At 34.0% G+C, this 21,679-nt stretch overlaps 2 protein-coding genes and 1 long non-coding RNA gene across 3 annotated transcripts; 1 reads left to right on the forward strand and 2 right to left on the reverse strand.

Moving 5' to 3' along the window:
- The first annotated feature begins 1,079 nt into the window (after positions 1-1,079).
- Positions 1,080-4,001, forward strand: LOC136206299 (uncharacterized). The gene is made up of 3 exons (XR_010676239.1): positions 1,080-1,214; positions 1,864-2,142; positions 2,240-4,001. It is a non-coding gene; the product is annotated as an uncharacterized lncRNA (long non-coding RNA).
- A 1,013-nt stretch (positions 4,002-5,014) lies between these two features.
- Positions 5,015-9,562, reverse strand: LOC136206559 (nuclear transcription factor Y subunit C-9-like). The gene is made up of 3 exons (XM_065997656.1): positions 9,224-9,562; positions 6,871-7,676; positions 5,015-5,262 (listed from the first exon to the last, which is right to left on the reverse strand). Exon 2 carries the CDS (start codon positions 7,659-7,661, stop codon positions 6,891-6,893), a length of 771 nt encoding a protein of 256 aa, XP_065853728.1. The 5' UTR covers positions 7,662-7,676; positions 9,224-9,562; the 3' UTR covers positions 5,015-5,262; positions 6,871-6,890.
- A 6,684-nt stretch (positions 9,563-16,246) lies between these two features.
- On the reverse strand, positions 16,247-19,631 carry LOC136206996 (cation/calcium exchanger 5). Its single transcript, XM_065998233.1, has 2 exons — positions 18,644-19,631; positions 16,247-17,196 (listed from the first exon to the last, which is right to left on the reverse strand). Exons 1-2 carry the CDS (start codon positions 19,469-19,471, stop codon positions 16,435-16,437), a joined length of 1,590 nt encoding a protein of 529 aa, XP_065854305.1. The 5' UTR covers positions 19,472-19,631; the 3' UTR covers positions 16,247-16,434.
- Positions 19,632-21,679: the final 2,048 nt, after the last annotated feature.

Below are 21,679 nucleotides of genomic sequence, written 5' to 3' on the forward strand. Positions count from 1 at the left end.
CCAGCCTTTATTCAAAAAAAAAAAAAACAGTTTATAGTAATACATTTGAGAGTAATATTATGTTTTGAATTAAAAAATTATCTATTTCATTTTATCCTATTTCAGAATAGTTATTTCTAAAAATTTTTATTTCATTCCTTGTTATTCTATTTCGTTCAATTTTGTTCCGTGAATCAAAAGGCACACCTAAATAAAATAGGAAAAGACTTAAAAAAAAAGAAAAATTACATAAAAGCTCCGAAAACTGTAATTTGCAATTTTAAAGACCCAACGAATGAATTTGACTGAACAAGGACAAAATCATCATACCAAAGAGGCAAGTTTTGCTTGTTTTCATCCAAAACAGTATTTACAAATGAAAACAACTCAAACTCCCAAAATTGAACATAAATTATAAAACTGTTAATGCGTTAAAATTTATCAAATTGCTTGTGAACTTACAAATCAATTCTTCAGTAACATTATTTATGAAATTTTTTTTTTTTTTTGAAACCATGAAAACTTTTTTAGATCTTTTAAAGGAGATGACAATTCTTGCAAATTTTAGATTTTGTGCATCGATTTCAAATGTAAATAAACAGATCATTGGAATTTTATACTTGAAACCGAAATTTTAAACATTAATTTTTTAAAATATTAAATTAGTAAGAAGGTGAGTGCATCAATTTCAAATGGAAAGAAGATCACTAAAATTTTAGATTTTAAATCGGATATTATATTACTAAAAAGAATTTTAACTTTCAAAAAAAAAATCTTGTACATAGTTAATAATAGAAAACTATATTACGGAATAGTGCTTTCCCTCGACCCGTTAAAGAGTAACTTACTCTCTGAAGTAAGAGATCAACTCAAAGGCAAGCAGGACAGCTAATCGAATCTCTCTTAAAGGGAGTCGAGCGTCTTTCCACCAAAGGCTAAAGTCAAGTAAACTCCACTCCACCAACTCGTTCCGTAGTAGTCACAGAAATGGTATCCAATAAGGATTACACAAGGATTTGGTCTGTGTTGTGTTGTTCTACATTCATGAACTGAACCCCTCTCAAACAATTTCCTAGAACTAGCAGGGCAAAGTTGTAATTTTATTAATTCAAATCACTTTTTCTCTTTCACTATAAAATGCTGCTAAAACCATCTTTCTTTTGTAGCGCAGGTGTTCTTCATTACATAGATTGTAACGTATAAGTTTGAGAAAGTGAACCTCTCTCATTTTTCTGGTTAGTTTCTTCTTCTTCTTCTTCTATTTTGCCTTTTCATCATAGGCATGTAAGTTTTCTTTTGGTTTTTGATGAAAACCCAGTTTTAATTTCTAGGTTTCTGATCATTTTATGTTGCTGGATCCCTTAACCACTTTTAATTTCTAATTTTAATTTGCTTGCTTGTATTAAATGCTCTGAGTCATGTGCATTTGCTGAGAGACGACTATGATATGCGATTTTAATACTGTTGGCTGCTCTAGTTTCTAATACACTTATATTAGCAAATACCATTTGCTGGTTTTTCATTTATCTGCTAATATGAACCTTGTTGTCATTTAAAATGCTAATTGACTTTCTTCTCTCTCAGTTTTTGAATTCATGTTAAATCCTTGACAATTTCAAATGCAGTTATTTATCAGTGTGATTCATGATTTTGATTATTTGTTTTATGTTTCTGGATGCTATATATGTTTCTTGATTTCTTCTGTCTGGTATTTTTCTATTTGAGTTACCTCGATCAAGGATCTATGTACTTGACTGAAACTATATTTTGAGCTTATTTAGTCTGCCGAGTAACCCTAAGATCTTTTTTTTTAAGGAGCTTTATCCTTTTTGATGGAAACCCTGTTTTAATTTCGAGTTTTCCTATAATCATTTTATTTTGCAGGATCCTTGATTGGCTGAGCGAGGGAACAAGGCTGCCTGCTTGGATTTAACTGGTTCCTTAACATCTTGCAATCAGTTGAACTAAAAGCTTAAGCTTTTAGTTTCAAGTGGTTCATTGACATGGTACTTCATTTAATATGTCATTGGAAAGGGTTCAAAATGCCACCAAAACATCCTGCTCTGATTGTCAATACATCCAAGGGTAAAAGTACTTCATATGATATGCCAGTTGAAAGGGTTGAACACGTCAAAAAACGACCTGCTCAAAGATCATCCAAGGGTAAAAGTACTTCATATCATATTCAAACTTTTCTCTAACAGTATGGAAGTGATTGAATGTTTCCGTTTACTAAATTCTGTTGCTTTCTTATTTGCAGACTGATCCGCGAAATTTCAATCACAGAGGCTTTTGGAATCTCTTCCTCTTGCATCACCAACTTACAATGGCTAGTGATGACCAGCATTTTCTTCTCTACTTCGTCACCAGAATTTACTTCGGGCCTCATATGAAACCTCAGAGCCCATACAAGTCCATTTTTCAACGAGAAGCCGAAGGCCTCCCGAAATATACCTGAGATCAACTAGCTGGTTCATACATGAGAAAGGAAGAAGTCGAGCATGTGTACCATTATGCTCTTCGAAAGGCAGACAAATCTCTCTCAATGAAGTTATGTCAGCTGCACCAGTTCTTTGATGGCACTATGGTTACTTTGGGGGTCAGCCTCCTGCCGAATACAGTCTATTTCCGGACCTTTTTCCTCCTGCCGAATAAGTGCCAAGTTTGCCACTAAGAGCTCTAACAAGGAGATGGTAAAGGAAATAGGACTTCTTGGTTCAAGTGGCGTGCCGTCTTTGATACCGTCTTTAATACAACAAACCAAGTACCTAAAAGTCTTGAAACAGGATAATGTTCTGGAAACTTAATATCAGTAATTCCATTCACTGCATAGATTTCTCTGTAGAAATCCTCCATTGCTTTAATTGTAGCTTCCTCTGGAACTTTACTTGCAGCATGAATCCAAAGGCGGCATTCAAAAGACAAGACATGATAATTCATGATAAGTAACATGCTAGATGAAATACTTTCTGAATTATCATGTCTTGTCTTTTGAAGGCCACCTTTGGATTCATGCTGCAAGTAAGCTTCCAGAGGAAGCTACAATTAAAGCAATGGAGGATTTCTACAGGGAAATCTATGCAGTGAATGGAATTACTGATATTAAGTTTCCAGAACATTATCCTGTTTCAAGACTTTTAGGACTTCTTGGTTCAAGTGGCGTTCCGTCTTTGATACCATCTTCATCTACACTAAAGCTCCCGCATTCCCCAGAAAAGCGAGGTGGTTAACCAGACTGATCATTCTGTGACTGGAGATAATTGGTCACAGAAAGCTGCGCAAAACAATATTCTGACCGGTAAGACATATATTAACAGGTTCAATTTAAGTAAGACTTCCACTCCACTTGACATATTCAAGGAACTAGAAGAAATTGGGAGATCATCAGATCAATACTGCTCAAAATTCAGCTTCTCAAGACCAGGAGATGATGTTTCTGTAGTTCGTGACTTCTCATTGAGACCTCTTGCGGACAGAGGGGCTCAAATTCTTAGGCAGCTTAAGATCAGTTTGATGATATATTTCAACTATTACGAGATGTTCGATTAAGAACCTTATGGTGTCGATTATTACTCATTTACTACAGATAATTTCAATTGTGTAGTAGAAACGGGTGGTACAGTTCATATAAAAGGTGTGGCCGCAACAGAAGAGGAGTCCATAGAGTTCTCTCTCGCATTTAGCCTGCCTGGTCTTGTTGATGGTCGGCATTTTGGAGGTACCTAATGCTGGAGGGAATTGTCCTCAAACCAAAAACCTATTTTGTGAATAACTTCACCAATAGAATGATAGAGGGAATCTGAACTTCACTAATTGTTACAGATTGCAGAAACACAATTGAAATCTTATGTGAGAGTTGTTTTCGGAATGACATTATTATCTTATTATTATTACTAAAATATATGTTTTCTCTTCATGTATAAAGTAGCTTTTCTCTTTACTTAAAAGTAGCTTTGCAGTTAACAAGGAGAAGTCTTGAAATATTTATAGCTTGATATGTAAAATACCAGAGCATGAGCATGAGATGTTTCATTATCCATTTGGTTCCTAAACTTACTTAAGGTGACTTGTTAGTCTTCTAAACTTGGTTAAATTGATATGTAATTTGTATTGAACCTTTTTCGTTTTGGTTTCGAAAATCTATATTTGAAGTTTAATGGTGATTTATAAGAGAGTCTATTTTTCTTGGCATTCGTGATTATTTTATTATTTTATTGAAGATGGAGGAATTATATGATGCTACAATAGTTAGATAAACGTTGTTGTCGTGTGACCAAGAGGTCACGGGTTCAAGTCTTAGGAGCGGCCTCTTGCCAAATCAATTGGCAGGGGAAGGCTTGCCCCCAGTAAACACATAGAATGTGTATTCATGAATACACAGTCAGGAACAAATTAGAAACCTAAAACAGAAATCGGCCTTATTATAAAAAAAACAGAGAAATTGTTTTGCATTTCTTTCTGATCTGCCGTTCTACAAATCCAAATGTCAAAATATCATCGGGACCCAATAAAATAACAATTTTAATAAACCTCCATCTAAGGATCTATTGGGATAGATAAAAGATCAAATATGACCAAATAATAAATCAAACCCAATGATAAAATTTTGAATAGATCGAAAACCAAGGTTCTAAGCCTATTTCAAATTGATTGAGTTTAATAGATTAAAGTTTTAATCAATTAGAAAAATAAATAAAGAAGACGTGTAATCGAATCACTAAGACTGACTTTCGTAACTACTCGAAATACCTAAAATTCATTTTTAGGTCAGATTTAACCCTAGAAAAAGCCAAATGAATACCTAAAATTCATTTTTGAACCAAATTCATCATCCAAGCCAGGGTTAGGAGCCAAAATTGACCCTTTACCAATGCTACTTATTGAATGTGCAGACATGGTAAATTAATCAGCTACTTTCCAAGTCAGGATTGTGTTATTATCTTGACTCTAAATAGATACAACGTGATTTATAGAGCATCTTTTTCTTCCTGTAGAGATGAATGACTTTACCTTACCCCAGTTAACACAGTTATCAAATATGTTGCAAATAGGAAACATTTATACAGAGTAGAAGGACAATAGTATCCATTAAAAAAAAATTAAGTTATGGTTTTTTGCTAAACGAAAATAATCCCAAGTATGGAAAACCCCTTTTTATACAATGCTAAACAAAAGTCTAACATCAGCTTAGCTTGCTCTATTTAGGATAGTATATGCAGAGTCTCTGCTGCTACTTCTCAGCTCCACACATTTTCATCACCTAGATCGGTCTTCCTCTCTTTTCTGTTTCACATTCACAAAATGTTTCAATCAAATCAACATCTCAAGATCCTCTTGAACGAAATGTTCGATAAAATAAAACTGAATAATGTGAGATTATCAGGAGATTCGATACTGAAATATTACCAGATCATGAAGTAGAATAATCATGTTTTATACACCAAAAAAATGATAGAAACATTACAATAATTCAAGGACCACACACTAAGCCAATAGTGGGGGGAATGAATTTCATATACTCCTCCCCTTGTTGGAAATTTTCACTAAAAAGATAATGACCTTTTGAAACTTTCATCTATGCCTATCAGAAATCAGAGTAACTAGGAGTGCTAGGCGCCTTTAGGATGAGACCTCAAATTGCCTGTGATGCTAGGCGCTCGCCCGAGCAAATTTTCTCTACCGCACAAGGTGCAGTATTGAAGCTTCCAAGTATATGAAATAATAATGCAGTCTCTTTTTTTGTTAAAAACGTATATTCTTTTTTTGTTAGAACTGCCCAAAAGCACACACACTTTGAAGGTACAATTTATGTTATTGATGAGCATGATACGGAGGCATTACCAAAGAAAGAAGAAATCTTCAGCCTAATTACTTTCCTATTAATTACTTTCCTATCAGAAAGAGGCTCTGTCAAGGACTAGTCTGCTTTTGTCAATTCAATATAGATTCGAAATTCGAAAAAGAGTTCTTTTGTGTCTAGACCTGTGACTAGATCCTACGCCAAGGTTCATAACAGGCCAATCTCCATAAAAGAAAATGGTTACTAAACATTAAAAGATAACAATTGAAAGATAAATGGTCTGAGAATCACTCACTCACTCCCCCTTCTCTACTAGAAGAGCAGAGATCAAAATCACCGGAAAAGAGACCCAAAAAAGAACTTTCTGGTTATACAACCCCCATATATAGTACTAACAACCCTAACATAACAAACCCGAGCTAAGGGCCAGAACAGACCATGTGTCCCTCTATATCCTAACTACCCTTTGATGCCTCTATTCCACTCTCTATCATTTTTCAAAGGTCCCCTAATAGCTATCCTATACTCCAAATAATCTTCCTGTTCTACACTCCAAAGACATTCCGCAACATGCATCCTCTTAAATAGCTTTAAGAATACCATCTAAGATGTCACCTCAAATTGAATCTCCAGCCCTTCCTAATAATCCTTTAATTACTGACATACCCACTTTAGAATTGAATTAGAAAATTCGAAAAAAAAAAGAGCCAAAATATACCCTAGGTGCGCCTTCTTTAGCATAGTACCTGCACTGAGGCGCTCGTCTAGGCAGGAATATATTGGAGTTTCCTTGACCAGGATGTTGGGAGTCCCTATTGCCTAGCCTTGTCTCGCCTCCGCCCAGGCAGGCGCCCCTAACTCTACTAACAAAAATGTTGGGAGTTTTGACCAAACACATAGTGACTCTCCAAGACTTCATCTATATAGTCTCTACAAGAAGTCTACTAAAATTCGAGAGGGAGAGACAAGTTTTGCAGCGACAAATTATACTACAGTAATTATGTACAACATGCTCATAAGATTGCAATGATTTTCGGCTTGTAAACACAAGATTTATGTTGAATTAGTAGATAGCTTAATAGTTAACTTACACTTCCTCAAGGTGCACATACTAATGATCCGACGGTGACTGCTGGTCCGATCCCTGCTGTGGCCACATCTGTTGTGCCATATAAGCATGAGACTGCTGCGCATACATAGTTGGGTCCATCATAGGTTTGCCCATTATCATCCCAGGAGCTCCAACCTGAGCAGGATGTTGGGGCGGCATGTAGCAATAAGGAAGTGGTGCATCAGCAGGACCTCCAATAGGCATCGGTCCTCTTGGAATTGAAGCTAGTGCTTCATCTTTAGCGTCCTCCCTTGGCACAATGTCAACCAGAAAATCGAAAATATCAGTCCTGGTGATGGCTGCTGCAATGTCATTCTTTTGAAGTGTTCTCCTCTTGTTTTCCTCTGTATGATTCCACGATCGCAAGGTCAATTCTAAAATGAACATTTCACATGCCCTGGCAAAGACGACTGGTGCTTCAGCTGATATCATCCTTACATCCTCATCAGCCTTCATGATCTTCTTGATCCTTGCTAGAGGAAGGCTATGATTCTTAAAGTCAGTAACTTTTTCCACTTCTTGATATTGATTTGTCCAAAAAGACTGAAGTTGTTGCTGCAGTTGCTGTTGCTGTTGGTGGTGGATTTGCTGATACGCAAGTTGATGATGCGCAAGCTGAGCTCCTGCTGGCTGACCAGTAGACGGGAAACCCCCAACTGGTCCTGGACTTTGGCCAGAAGACATTTGGTTTGGCTGATAAGCATTTGTTCCATACGGCATTTGACCGCCGCTATTCACTGCTGGGGGCTGTCCATGCCCTTGCTGATCCATACTTTTGCAGGCAAACTGAAAAGCAAAGAGAAGAAGAAACATGAAAAACAGAATTAGGCACATTTCAGTACAATTAGATGCCAAGAGAAATTGTTGCAGCTGCTTGAAACCGAAAATAAATGCGATCGTGAGACTGATAAAAACTCTCACTGTACACATTCCAACAAGCAGAACTAATCACAAGACCTAGCACCCCTAGCCCCTAAGCTTTGTGTATTGTTTCTCACAGTCCCAAAATTTCATTCGTGCCACTAAAACCTTCTTATTGCTTTAGTTTAAGTGCCAGTAAAATCCTTTGTGACGATTCTCTCAACATCGACAGCTTACATGGTACCTTTATGTGTCAATTTAATTGTCGTGGTGGATGTCTAATAGACTGACACCATGTCAATATACAGTTTTTAGAGGGACAAATATGTGTTCACATTTGGATCCGAGATCCAACGAAAAAACCCACAATCACACCACGTGAGCTTTCTGTTAAGAGAATCCATAACAGATTTTACAGGAAAATACAATATAAGTAGGAAGGTTTTAGCAACGCACAAATTGAACTTTTGGTATTATGTGAGATAATTCGCGAACCTAGCAACTATGTTGCACGGAAACAGAAACACAAACTGAAACAGACACCGGGAAACACCGGGAAACGTTATTTATTTCTAAGAAAATTTATCTAGGAAACGGTAATGGAAACAGAAAAGAAACAGACACGAAACACAGAAACACAGAAACGCTAATCAAGAAGAGTTTCCGTGCAACATAGCCTGCTATCATGAGGGGTGGCAATTTCTGACACGACAGCACGATTTATAACTGACACGACACGATTATCATTTTTCTAGCCTCAATATCATATATAACCCATAATGGAAGATATATTTATAACATGACAAGGTAACCCGAAATTTCCACGCCTATCACGTGGATGCTTCTAACCCTCAAAACCCGAAATACTGCAATTATGGCATTTTCTTCTTCTAATAAGAACGCCAATAAATTGTTTTTCCTTCCCAAAAGGCAGTTATGCCAGTCCCCTAAGTACCAGGGACCTTTGTTTTAACCATTTGCTTGAAGTAATAGATACAATATTAGCTAAGTACATCTAATTTTTCACCAAAAAAATGAGTAATGCCAAAAATTCTGCATAATAAGAAACTAAAAACCTGATACTAAATAAACTATGAGTATCGGAGTATTTAAAATTAAGATCATGTTTATCTTGCTTGAGCTATCTTTAAATGCAAAACAATTTTATTCATCAGCATAGCTGCTCCAACGTTTAGATTTCACTTTTATGCATTCTTTCCAAATTTTAGCACATAAATATAAATAGGCATAAATAGCAACCAGGGTTATATATACAAAAAAGGAAACTCAATTAATAATCTAACCCAACAGAAAACATTCAAAAGTTTTACATGATTAAGATAAATATAACAAAATACAACAATAAAAAACAAAAAAATCACAGGTTGCTCTAAACCCAAAATCACAACGAAGAAAAGCAACATATACATACATGAGAGAAAGGGGAAAGAATTGAAGAACTTTGTTGTTACCTTATCTGTAATAAAGCTACTGAATTTCTGGCGAGATTAGATTAATTGGAGGTAAATAAATAAAGGAGAATATAGGGAAACTAGAAATTTAAGGAAGAACAGTTTGTAGGAGATCTAGTTGGCGTTTAGAACAATGGGATTGAAATAATTTACGAAAATTTTAGTAGTAATTGGAAGGAAAGATTCGATTTTTAAGAATTGTAGGGTTTTCAGAGGAAGAACAGATGCTGTGATTTTAGACGCGGTTGAAGATTTTTTTTAGTAATATATATGTTTCATAGGATGAAACCTAAATTACAAGTTTTTAATACAACAAAGCAGTTTGCTGTGTCTTCTTCGATTTTGACCCAATTTGGGTAACGAGAGGCTAATTTTAAACGAAGGTGAGGAATATATGAGATAAATTTACTAAAATAACCCTTAATTTAAAATTAATATTTATAATATTTTTTATAACTTATAAATATTAATTTTAAAAATATATATTATTATGATTAGCAACTCTATACGTTACCAAAATTAAATTTTGAAAATCCTAAGATTAAATTTTGTAACTGTGTTAATAACATAACTGATATTAGGAAAATCTGATACGACAGTTAAATAACAATCAACTCATTCTTTTTTAAATTTTCAGTAACGTACGGTTAAAATTGATCTTATTTAAAATTTTTAGAGTTAAATTTATATTATTTTATACATTGCCGTTAAATCTACAATTCTCTAAAAATATTATGGTTAAATTTGGTTATTATTCCAATAATTAATAAATAGTAATTTTTAGATGATATTTCATTATAGCTTAAAAGAATAAACAAATTACAGCTTATTAATAAAATTATACCTTTCAAAAACAATTACATCATTAATAAAATAAGTCATAACTTTTGAGACAAAAAGTATGTGAAAAAAATCAAAAGAAAAGAAAAGGATTTATCAAAGAAAAGAAGAAAAGGTGTTGTTTGTAATTGTAAAGAGCATATAGGGTTAAAATGGTAAAAGACAATGCATAACTTTTTGTACAAAACTAAAATTGTTAAAACTTAACTTACTTTATTAAATAAATTAATCCATATTTATACCTTTAAAGAGCATTAATGAATGAGGGAAGAATCTAGAATCTAAGGAAGATGACATTAATTAAGACACTAAACTAAATTGATGTTTGATAAAATTTAAAAATAATTATTGAATTTTAATTGTTGAATATTATAAATACTGAAAGTATTAAATGATATAATTGTTTAATAAACACTAATTTCTAACCCCTATATTGATGGTAAAAGTGTAAATTTCTCATCATAATAAATTAATATCTCAATTCAAAATGGAGAAATCCAGCATCTTGGAAAGAAATTAACGTGTTATTTGATTAAATTAAAAATTAGTTGATATTAAGTATTGAATATTATAAATATTAAAAGTATTAAATTATATAATTATTTGATAAATTAAAAAAATATTTATTTAATGTTATTAAGGTTTTTATTAAGGTTTTTATTATTACGGAGGTTGGCCTGGAGGTGGGTAATGGTAAGTACATAAGTTTCTGGTATGACACCTGGATTGGAGATAAACCTCTTATAGAGGTTTGCTGCTCTCCCCCGCCTAGCAATTTCCGCAACTGGAGGATTGCCGATGTGGTGGACTCTGATGGGGACTGGATTTGGTCTATGTTTGATTCCTTCTTGAGCCTTGATTCTCTCCTCAGAATCAGGGGAGTGAAGATTAGTAACCTTGAGGAGGACAAGGATAGGCATTGCTGGGCCCTGATAAAAAATGGAGCTTACTCTTGCAAGTCTGCCTTTGAAGCTTTTACTCTTGACAGATCCGACCCTCTTTCGGACACTTGGAAATCCATTTGGGCTCTGAAAATCCCTTACCGAATGAGGAGCTTCCTGTGGCTTGGAGTCAAGGACAGGTTGCTGATTAATTCGGATAGACATAGACGTCACTTGGCGGATTCAGGTGCTTGCAGTAGATGCAGAGGCCAAGTTGAATCTTTGTGCCATGCCCTTAGGGACTGCCCTAAGAGTAAGGAGGTTTGGCAGAAAGTTCTTCCGCACCACATTCTCCCCTCCTTCTTTGCCTACCCTGAGAATGACTGGTTCTCCAATGGGGTTAAAGGTAGGTTAATGGCTAGCATGGAGCAGGGAGACATTTTATTTGCTATTATCTGCCACCACCTTTGGAAGTGGAGAAACGAGGTGATCTTTGGTGAGAAGACTGTTTTTATTCAGAACTTACCCGAGTTCTTCTCTAAAAAGCTCCTTACCATTACGGGGAGCTTTAAAGGGGACCCCCTTGTCAATTCTACCCAGAATAAAGAGGTTCAACTCGTTGGGTGGTGTAGGCCAAAGGATGGGGTGGTTAAGTTGAACACGGATGGCTCCTGTCTCAACAATGGAAAGATCGCGGCTGGAGGCGTGCTCAGGGACGCGGGAGGTGCCTGGTTGTCTGGATTCACCCATAACCTGGGTTTGGGCTCATCCTTTTCAGCGGAACTTTGGGGTATTCTTTCTGGAGTCAAGCTTGCCAGAAATTTAGGTATTAAAAGGCTTGCTGTGGAGTCTGATAATATGGAGGCTATTAGTATGATCTCTAATAATCATGCTTTTTGTCTTAGTAGCCAGAACCTTATCAAAACAATAAGAAGTCTTGGCTGCTCCTTTGAGTCCTTAGAGTTCAGCCACATCTACAGAGAACAAAATCGAATTGCGGATCGCTTGGCGGCGGCTGGGCACGAGGGGATGTTAGGTGTTTCCACCCTTTCTGATCCTCCTATCTATCTTTCTTCTCTCCTTTTAGAGGACATAGTTGGGGTTAGCTTTCCTAGGCTGATCCCTGGTTAGCTTTTGTCTCGGTGTTGGTTTGTTTTCTTTCCTGTTTCTACCAAAAAAAAAAATTAAGGTTTTTATTATTAGTAATGTTCAACTTAAAATCAATAGGGATAATGTACAAAAAGATCTTCATTGTTGACATCAATGAGCAATTTTAACATTGACAAGTTGGACCAATTTCAAGAATTATTAAAAAAAAAACACAAATATAAGGTTCCCGTATTTTGCACTTGTTGATATTAATTATTTGTATCTATTAAAATAAAGATTTTTTTGTTTTTTTTGTAACTTCATAATAAATTTGAAGATGAAGTATCTTTAAACTCCACAAAATATTTGAATTTTAAATTTTATTTTATTAATTTTTTGGTCTGACACATCCAAGAGTACGAAAGAACTTTTAATTTTTAATTTTTAATTTTCTTTCAAGTGTATAAACATATTTGTGATCTAATACTGATAAGTGATAACATGATGTTTATGTGCACTAAAGATAGAATTTATGACAAGGAAAACAATTTTGTTAATGGTGTCTCAAATTGGAATTGACTAACGTTATAAGTAAAAATACGCCATTTTAAACATTATAGATAAAACTACTCTTGACTGTGAACGTTAATCAATGTTAATTATAAACGTTAGAATGATATTATTAAACAATCTCTAGATGTCTAAATCAAAACTACATATATACATATTTATTTATGGAAGATGCTAAGTTTACAATTCCATACCTAAACATGGCTTTTCTCAATATATGAACTGAAACTTGGTTAATCTTTAAGCAAATTATGTTTAGTTCACAGGACATAAAAAGTACAAAAGTTTTTTCCTTTACATAAAAAGCATAATCTTCCCCTAGTCTCCAAATTAAATTCAACACAACCTACCAAAAATATTATAAAAGAAAATTTAAGGAAATTAATATTAATATTAATATTAAAATATGATAATATATATTATATCCGTGACCGTGAAGATCTTTCCATTCTTTATTCTAGCTAGAGGTGTCAAAAATAGGCATAATAATATTATATACGCAATTCATTTAATAAACTCATCAACACGACATGAATATTAAATGGGTTAACATGTTTAACATAATTAACTAAATAAATTAAATGTGAGTTAAAACATAACACAACTTATTTAATACGACTGATTTTACCAATGACGGTTTCAAGAAAATATCAAAGGGGACAACATCGGAAAAGAAAAAATGCAAGTGATGAGAATAGAAATTATTATTTTTTTAGAATAAAATTTTTGTAAATTTTAGAAACAAATATGTCACTTTAAATAAATTTAGAAAGTGAATATGTCACTTTAATCAAATTTAAATAACCAATATATCACTTTAAAAACAAGTTCATGGGCTAATAAAAACCAATAAGGATAAGAACAAATGACACCATAGAAACAAATGAATCTAATAAATTATGTAATATTTGATAAATACAAAATATAAAAATATTATAGTTGATAATATTTAATTTTAAATTTTAAATTAAACATTTTGACTTGTCAAAATAAATAATTTTTAATTTAATTGAATAATTTAAGTGATTAATAAATAATAGTTATTAAAAACATTTAAATTCAATAAGTACTTAATATTTTATTTTAAGTGATTAAGTTATCAAACATGATTTAAGTTTTAAAAAAATGGTTTCATCAATTTGCAAGTAATTGAATGCAATATTTTTGTTTACAAAATATGGTAGGTGCTTTATACAATTAGCAAAAAAAAAAAAAAAAAAAAAAAACGAAATTTGACCAATATTGTTTGCCATTAAACACCCGATTTTTCATGTCACTTGGAGGATCCCTAATTCACATTTGGACATATATATTATGACCCTGCTTAATAATTAAAATAGTGATATCTCAATTATAAGTGTGGATCCATGTTACACATGGCAAAATATGTATGAAATGTCCCCCATTTAACATGGAGAACCAGGTACTCCTAATAATTTTCCCAATTTAACATGCTACATTAGTCAGCATTTCATTGTATCACGTCAACAAAATCAACTTGTCATATCATCGAATTCAACGTACCACACCATCGGAGACTAATATCATCAATCAATTTTTTTACTAATTGTATAAAGCACATGCTTTTTTTATAAATAAAAATATAACATTCTTCTACTTGCAAATTAATTCTTAAAGTTCTTAAAGTTCATGAAGAGAGTCCAATAGCTTTCGTACATTTTTTCTACCATAGATCTCCTCATCCATTTTACTGATCTGAAACAACTATGTTTAGAATTTAATCACATCTTAATTAATTATGGATCCAATCAATGAGTTCTTCCCACAAACTCAATTCATGTTGCCAATTGAATCAGAACCACTATATTAGAGGCTTTCATACATATAAAGCAATAGCAAAATCTTCATTTGCTACTGTTTGGCAATCAAGAAAATTGTGTAATTATCGAAAGGAAAGGAAATCGGTTAGAAGTGAAAGGAGAGATAAAGAACTGAATTGATACTAGAAAGAAGACTTTTTTTTATGCCGATTGAAAAAGCCAAAAAATAGTGGTTGAGATTATGACCATGATTGCCCGCTCATTTCCTGGTCATATACACTATAATGGGAGATCAAAACTAAATTGAAATATATGTGTAAAAATAAAAGTTATACACCATAAACGTGAAATCACGTATGTAATTTACCTAAAATAACCATGATCGTTAATCATTCCTAGTAAATACAAACACTAAGTGCTCTTTGTTTTTTTGTTTTTTTTTTCCTACCAGAACACAGTTTTTGATAATGATTGACAACTATTGAAACAAAACAGTTAAACATCTAACCGTAACAATAAACAGCAATAGCCGAACTACACAAGCCCTAAAAGTTAGTGGAAGAAGATGAACAAACAAGGGGTAAATTTCATCAATGGTGTACAACTTTAACCTCATTTCACACTTTGGTGTACAACTTTCAATTTGTCTCACTCACTAATTTGTACGACCTTATGGGTGACCGCACACTATGGTGTATTGACTGGTCAAACCGGTCAAACCTGTCATGTCACCTTTTTTCAACTCAATCTTTAAAAATATGGGACCCACCTTATATGTAATTACCATCATACCCTTTCCTTCATCCTATTCTCTAAATTTCTCTCTCTAATTTTACAACTCCTTTCTCTTTCCAACTCTCTCTCCAATCCTACCATTTTCAATTAGAACACTGTTATGGATCCAAGCCAGAATCTGAAATGATTGAATTTTTAGCCAAAATCTGTAGTCGCAAACTCTGTATTACTTAGGTTATCAATTGAAAAACAGATTTTGCCCAAGGTTTAATGTTCTGAATGTATTAGAATCAAAATCACATCTCAAAATCTTAAAAGCCCAGAAATCAGTAGATCCACAATCCCTCTCTCTTTAACTCCTCTCTCTAAAAAAAAATTTAATCTACTGATCCAATAAAACCCAGAAAAATGCCATAAAAAATACCCACAATATCATTATTAATTCAAACAGAGTATAAATCATTGTGTAATTAAGGATATGAAATAAAACTATAATTTCTGAATCATGAGAAGGATACATCCCGATTTTATATTTTCTAAATCATGAGAAGGATACATCCCGAATTTAAAAAGATTAAAAGATGAACCATATAAAAAACCTCGGAGAATGAAAAGCAAGATGGTGAGAAAGAAGATGGAAGAAAAAATTAGCCCCATGGAGGAACATCACAACTCTGAAACTTGGAATGGAGAGGTAGCTTGCATACTTTATTTGGCATAAGAAGAATTAAATTGAAATGGATAAAGGTGGAACTAAAAAAAGGAATTTGAGACTTAAAACTTGTTTTTTTGGTTGGAGTTAGAGAGAGATGAATTAGAGAGAGAAAGGGAAAGATAGAGAGATGGGTTGCAAGGAAGGAGACATGGGTATTTTAGTAATTGTATGTGGGGAAGGGTATTTTAGTAATTGTATAGAAAGTGGGTCCCACTTTTTTTAAATGAACATATAAAAAATGCCGAGGTGGCGCGTTGACCACGCGTTGACCAGTTATTTTTATCTGCTATACACTAAAACGGAAGGTCGCCTATAAGGTTGTACATATTAGTGAGATAAATGGAAGGTTGTACACCAAAGTGTGAAAAGGTTGAACGACATTGAATTTACCCAACAAACAAGCACAAAAGTAGAAATCTACAATACAAACTGCATTTCTTCAAATTACAGATCAAAAACTCCATAATTCTTGAAACATATTCTGATATCAATGCATATGTATGTATACTATATAATGGTAAAGATTCCTTACAAGTTTGTGTAAACAATATTGCAACAATTTATTTGCAAAAATTGTTGATTTAATGGATCCAATAATCATCATGAGAACATGGAAATGAGTAAGCTAACTACCATAAAAAACACATATAGTCCAACAAGGCAAAACCCCCAAAACTTCGGCACCCGAAATCTAGACCAAGTTATAACTAACAGAGATCCCATCAAGCTCAAAAACAAGAACACAAATGCAATCACAATTCCAATGTGGAAATTAAGTTGATAAGCTTTGGGATAACTATCAGCTGTTTGCACAACTAAAGCCATTCCGAGTCCAACAAGCATGTTAAACATCGGTCCAGCAAAGCACCCAGCCATTGCCATTGCTGGCTGCCCTGCTTTTGCAACTGCAACATCAGCCACAAGATCACCCACCGAATTTCCCCAAGCAAGTACGGTAAGTCCAAGGAGTGATGGAGGTACCTCGAGGAGCAGTCCGAGTGCTGCCAAGCAGTTCAGGAGTTCTCCGGCAACAGTCGATATCCAATACACACTCATTACAAATGCCACAAGCACTACGGCTATTTGCTCGGTCTTTGGGGGTTCATTTTCCAGTATGAAGTGAAGAAGTGCGAGAGGAAAACTTGCAAGGACTACTATGAACCAGAGTGGAAAATGGGCATTCGAAACGAGGAATTTTATGGGATGATCTATTGGCATGAACGAGTTGCAAGCATATAACAGTGCTAAGGGGCAAAGAACGATATTAGCAGATAGGTAGAACCTGTTCCATTCTGAAGGTGCCGTTTGTGGAATGGTGAGCTTCAGAAGAACTGAGACAGGGCGCTCCCACAATTTCGAGACCTGTAAGAATTACATAACCAAAAGAGTATTAGAAAAGAACTTGCTCGTTCTTCACTCCTACAGACATATTTACAAATAAGATTCAAATTAAGCAAATTCATATATTATTTGTCATTCATTCAGCTCCAAATTTCTTCTACCAACAGTATTAGTAGAGGATAATATGAAGCTAGAAGAACAAGTATAACAATTCCGCACAATAATGTACATAATTGTTACTAATTCAGAAAGCATCAGGATAAGTTAGAAGAGCATTGTGAATAAATTCTCGATTTGAAAGCATAATGAACAATCATCCGCCTTTTGTTATGGTGGGCGTGAAGTGACTAAATGATTTTACTAGTGTTCGAAGGCCAATTTTCCAGTCAATTCTATATAACTTTTAAGGCATTCTCATCAACAAAGAAATGAACAAGGACACATATCCCGGCCATAGACACAAGTTTAGAAAATGAGGCATGAACTAAGAGCACACCCCTCCTAGAATACCAACTTTGGCAACAAAAGTTCACAAAACGTAACAAGGCACCTAAAAACAAAATTTTGATAACCAAATAAGTACTTAAATCAAAGCACAGAGTGACTTGCATAATATCTTAAAACAAAATGAGGCCAACAGGTTCATTAGTATTCTAATCTAACAAATAAGGAAATGGATGCCACAGGCAAAGGAATGTTACAACTTGAAACCGCCCTATATGAAGCGACTTGCAGATTAAACATAATTGAATTCTTATTCATAACCCCTTCTGTTTGGTGATAAAACATAGAAATTCCATAAGAATTTGCAGCAAATCAAGTATCTGCTTAAGCCTTTGAATAGTTTACATTTGACAGTACAAAATAGCTATATATCCCTCACAAGTTTGACCTCTTATAAGATAACACCGTTTTTCAAAACAGAAAGTTTGCCTAGTTCACAAAAAGAGTTTGTGTCTGTTTGGTTCTCCTTTTTGTTTTTTTCACTCCAAACACTAGTTTAGAAGTGTTTGGTTAGGAGTAAGAAACAACTACTGATAGCTATTTCCGAAGCAAAATCAGCTAATTTCTACTACCTAGTAGAGGATTGAGAAACCATCGTTGATAGCTATTTCGGCAGCAAAATTAGCTAACTTCTACCACCTACCAGCAGAATTGAGAAACCACTACTCATAGCTATTCCGAAAGCAAAATTAGCTAACTTCTACTACCTACCAGCAGGATAGAGAAACCACTATGGATAGCTATTTCGAAAGCAAAATTAACTACCTTCTATTGCCTACAGGCAACAACAATAAACAACTAATAGCAACAGTTGCTAACAGTAGATATAAACCCAAGCCAAGACATCATAGTATTAACTCCACAAGTAACACAATTTAGTATCTAGACGAGCACAAACATGAAAATCATCTAAATATGTCCATTTAAATATTGAATTACTTTCCAACAAAAGCTCAAACTTTACCTTTCCATATCCAATTTCAATCCAACCAGAGTTCTGTTTCTCATCCTCCAAACTCTCCACCATCACCACAGCAGCTCCACCTCTTTCACAGTCCATTTCTTCGGCGTCTTTTCTATGACCACCACTACCACCGCCGCCAATCCCTAAATCCGTCCAAAACACAAACCCAACAAAGAACACATAAAACCCAACAAATCCAACAGCCTGCCAAAAAGTTATCTCCCCACTCAAATACACATAAAACAAGAACAAAGCACCCACCAAGTAAAACCCCACATCCCTCACAAAAGAAGAAGGATCCACATTAAACGGCGCCGCATATATGGCAACGAACCCAACCACAAATGCAGAAACAAATGTACCAGCAGATAAAATAGCCCCAAATCCAGTCCTGTATTCTCCAGACCGAACCGCCGCTAAAGAAGCAAAAACATCAGGCGCACCATTGCCTAAAGCCAAAAGAGTAACTCCACCCATGCTCGGAGATAGATTGAGGAGTTTCGTGAGCTTGGTAGTGACGATTGAGAAATGGGATTGGGCGGTTTTGATGAGAATATAGAAGTGAAGAAGAATGAATAGAGACAGGGAAGGAATTGAGAGGGAGAAGTTGGAATTGAAGAGACAGAAGTGGAGAGAGAGGTAATTGATGAAGCCATTGGTTGGGGGAACAGAGGAGCAAGAATGAGGGTTGTTTTGGGCATGGGAAAGGAGAGATCTGCGGAGAATTTGAGGAGATAAAGAGGAATTGGGGAAATAGAAAGTGGAGAAAAGGATTAAGAAGAGTGCTGCAATGGAGTTGAGAAGGGTGAATGGGAAAGAGAAGGCCATGCCATTTCACAAAATCGGATTTTTGAGTCTCTTCTTCGGGAAGTAAGTGACAACAGTGATGATGGTATCGGAATTTTGACTGAAAGTTGCGAACTTTACAGTTTGATTAGGATTTTTTTTAGTATTATTTATTTAAGAGGAGACATTTTGATGGTATCAGATTTCTTACTGTCATTAGATTGATTGATTATTTTGACGCGTTTTCTCGAGCAGATGCAGAAGACAAATAAATTCCCAAATTGTTGATTTCCTACAAGTGATATAAACTGTTTAGTAAAAGCTTATTTCTCACCTCTTAATCTATCGATGTCTAAATTGATATAAACAAATTCTATAACGGCGTGTTTGTTAGAAGGGATATAGGAGCTGAAATAGAAATAAAAAAACACGAGATGAGTTATCTCGTGTTTGTTTGGAAGATAGAAAAGTGAGACGGATGAGGAATAACCTTCTTATCCCTCAAATCTTATACCCAGAAGGGGGTGGTATGAGGAGGTGAGATTTTAATAGGATTGAAAAGTCCATCTTATCCCTCAAATTAATGTTATATAGTTTAAATAAGGTTAAAATAGTAAATGTATTATTTTATCCCCATCCATATCCCACATACCAAACATTGAATAATAATTCTCGACTATCATATTTTTATCCTCATCACATCCATCGACTATCATATTTTTATCCTCTATCTCTATCCCAATAGAATACCAAACGCCCCGTAAAGAGGAGAAAACTTGTTGTTCGGTAATGAACTAAGCTTTTACTAAACAGTTTGGGATGAAAATTTTTATGCAAAGGGTAAAATTGTTTAAATTGAGTAATATTTATGATTATTTTTTATTTTATAAAATTATCTAATTATCAAAATTATTTTGACTAAGAGGGTGTTTGTTTCAGCTTTTCGGAGGAGCGTTTATCGTTTTAGTCCAAACCGCAGGAAATATAGCGTTTGGTTAGGTTTATATAACCGAAGCATTTATCATTTTCTCTGGAAACTGCAACGTTTTGGAGCGTTTCACGTACAGCTGTTTGCAGTTAGTTGTTATTGACAGAATTATCCTTCTTATTTCCATTTATTCTTTAACATTATTTACATTTCTACAACATAATTACCGGAAAACAAGATTTTGTTGCGTTCAATAATTTTTTTATTTTTTATATAGATTATTTTTATTAATTTGTGTAACACATTTTTTATTTTATAATAGGATAATGTGCAAAAATACTCTAATATTGTCTTTTGTACAAGTTGGGATATTTTCATCGAATTTATAAATATTAATTTTCAATTTTATTATTAAATCACAAAAAAAAATATGAAATATCTTTTTTAGAACTACTGGTATGTGCAATTGGTGTATAATAAGAAATAAAATATCTATGTTTTCTAATAATATCTGAAATCGATCCAACTTGCCAATGTTAGAGGTAAATTGCTCTTAACTGCCAGCATTATGGGTAAAATTGCACCATTTTAGACATTAAGAGTAAAATTATTTCTAGTTGTAAACGTTAGGTGCATTTTTCACATTTTTCCTTTTATAATTTCATCGTTGATTAATTTAAAACATTTCCATTTTAGACATTTTAAATCCGAACAGCAACAGTTCAATATAATTTTATCAAACACTAGTAATTATACAGCTAACCGCAACAGCTAACAGCTTACTGCAACTGCAAACAGCTAACAGCAACCGCAACAGCTATTAGCTAACAGCTGAACCAAACAGGCCCTAAGATTCCTATCCATCGGATTAGATTTTATATGTTTTACTTGTTGTTTTTTCTTTTTAATCCATTTCCATATATTGTATCTACTCTCTATTATTCTTTCATTTATACTTTTTCGAATTTAGCAAATGCGGAAACGGTTTATCTTGTCTATGATCAATAGATCTATAGGCTTAAAGCATTATTTGGCCCCTGACCTATCCAAAATTTTGTCATTTAACCCTTGACCTATTATTTGGTCACATTTGGCCACTGACCTATCCCAATTAGTGAAATTTCACTCAACTTATATGAATAGTTAATCGAATCGTTATCTCATTGACAAGTAACGATAGTTTGACACTTGAACTTAACACGTGATATTTCTTAAAGTTTTTTTTACCACATTATGTGGAAATAATTAATTAGATTAAAAAAGAAAAAAACTAAAAAAAAAAATTCTAAACTAAAATCGATTAAGTTCAAGTGTCAAAATAT

This window comes from Euphorbia lathyris, chromosome 9 (genome assembly GCF_963576675.1).
Source record: "Euphorbia lathyris chromosome 9, ddEupLath1.1, whole genome shotgun sequence".
Classification (NCBI taxonomy): domain Eukaryota; kingdom Viridiplantae; phylum Streptophyta; class Magnoliopsida; order Malpighiales; family Euphorbiaceae; genus Euphorbia; species Euphorbia lathyris.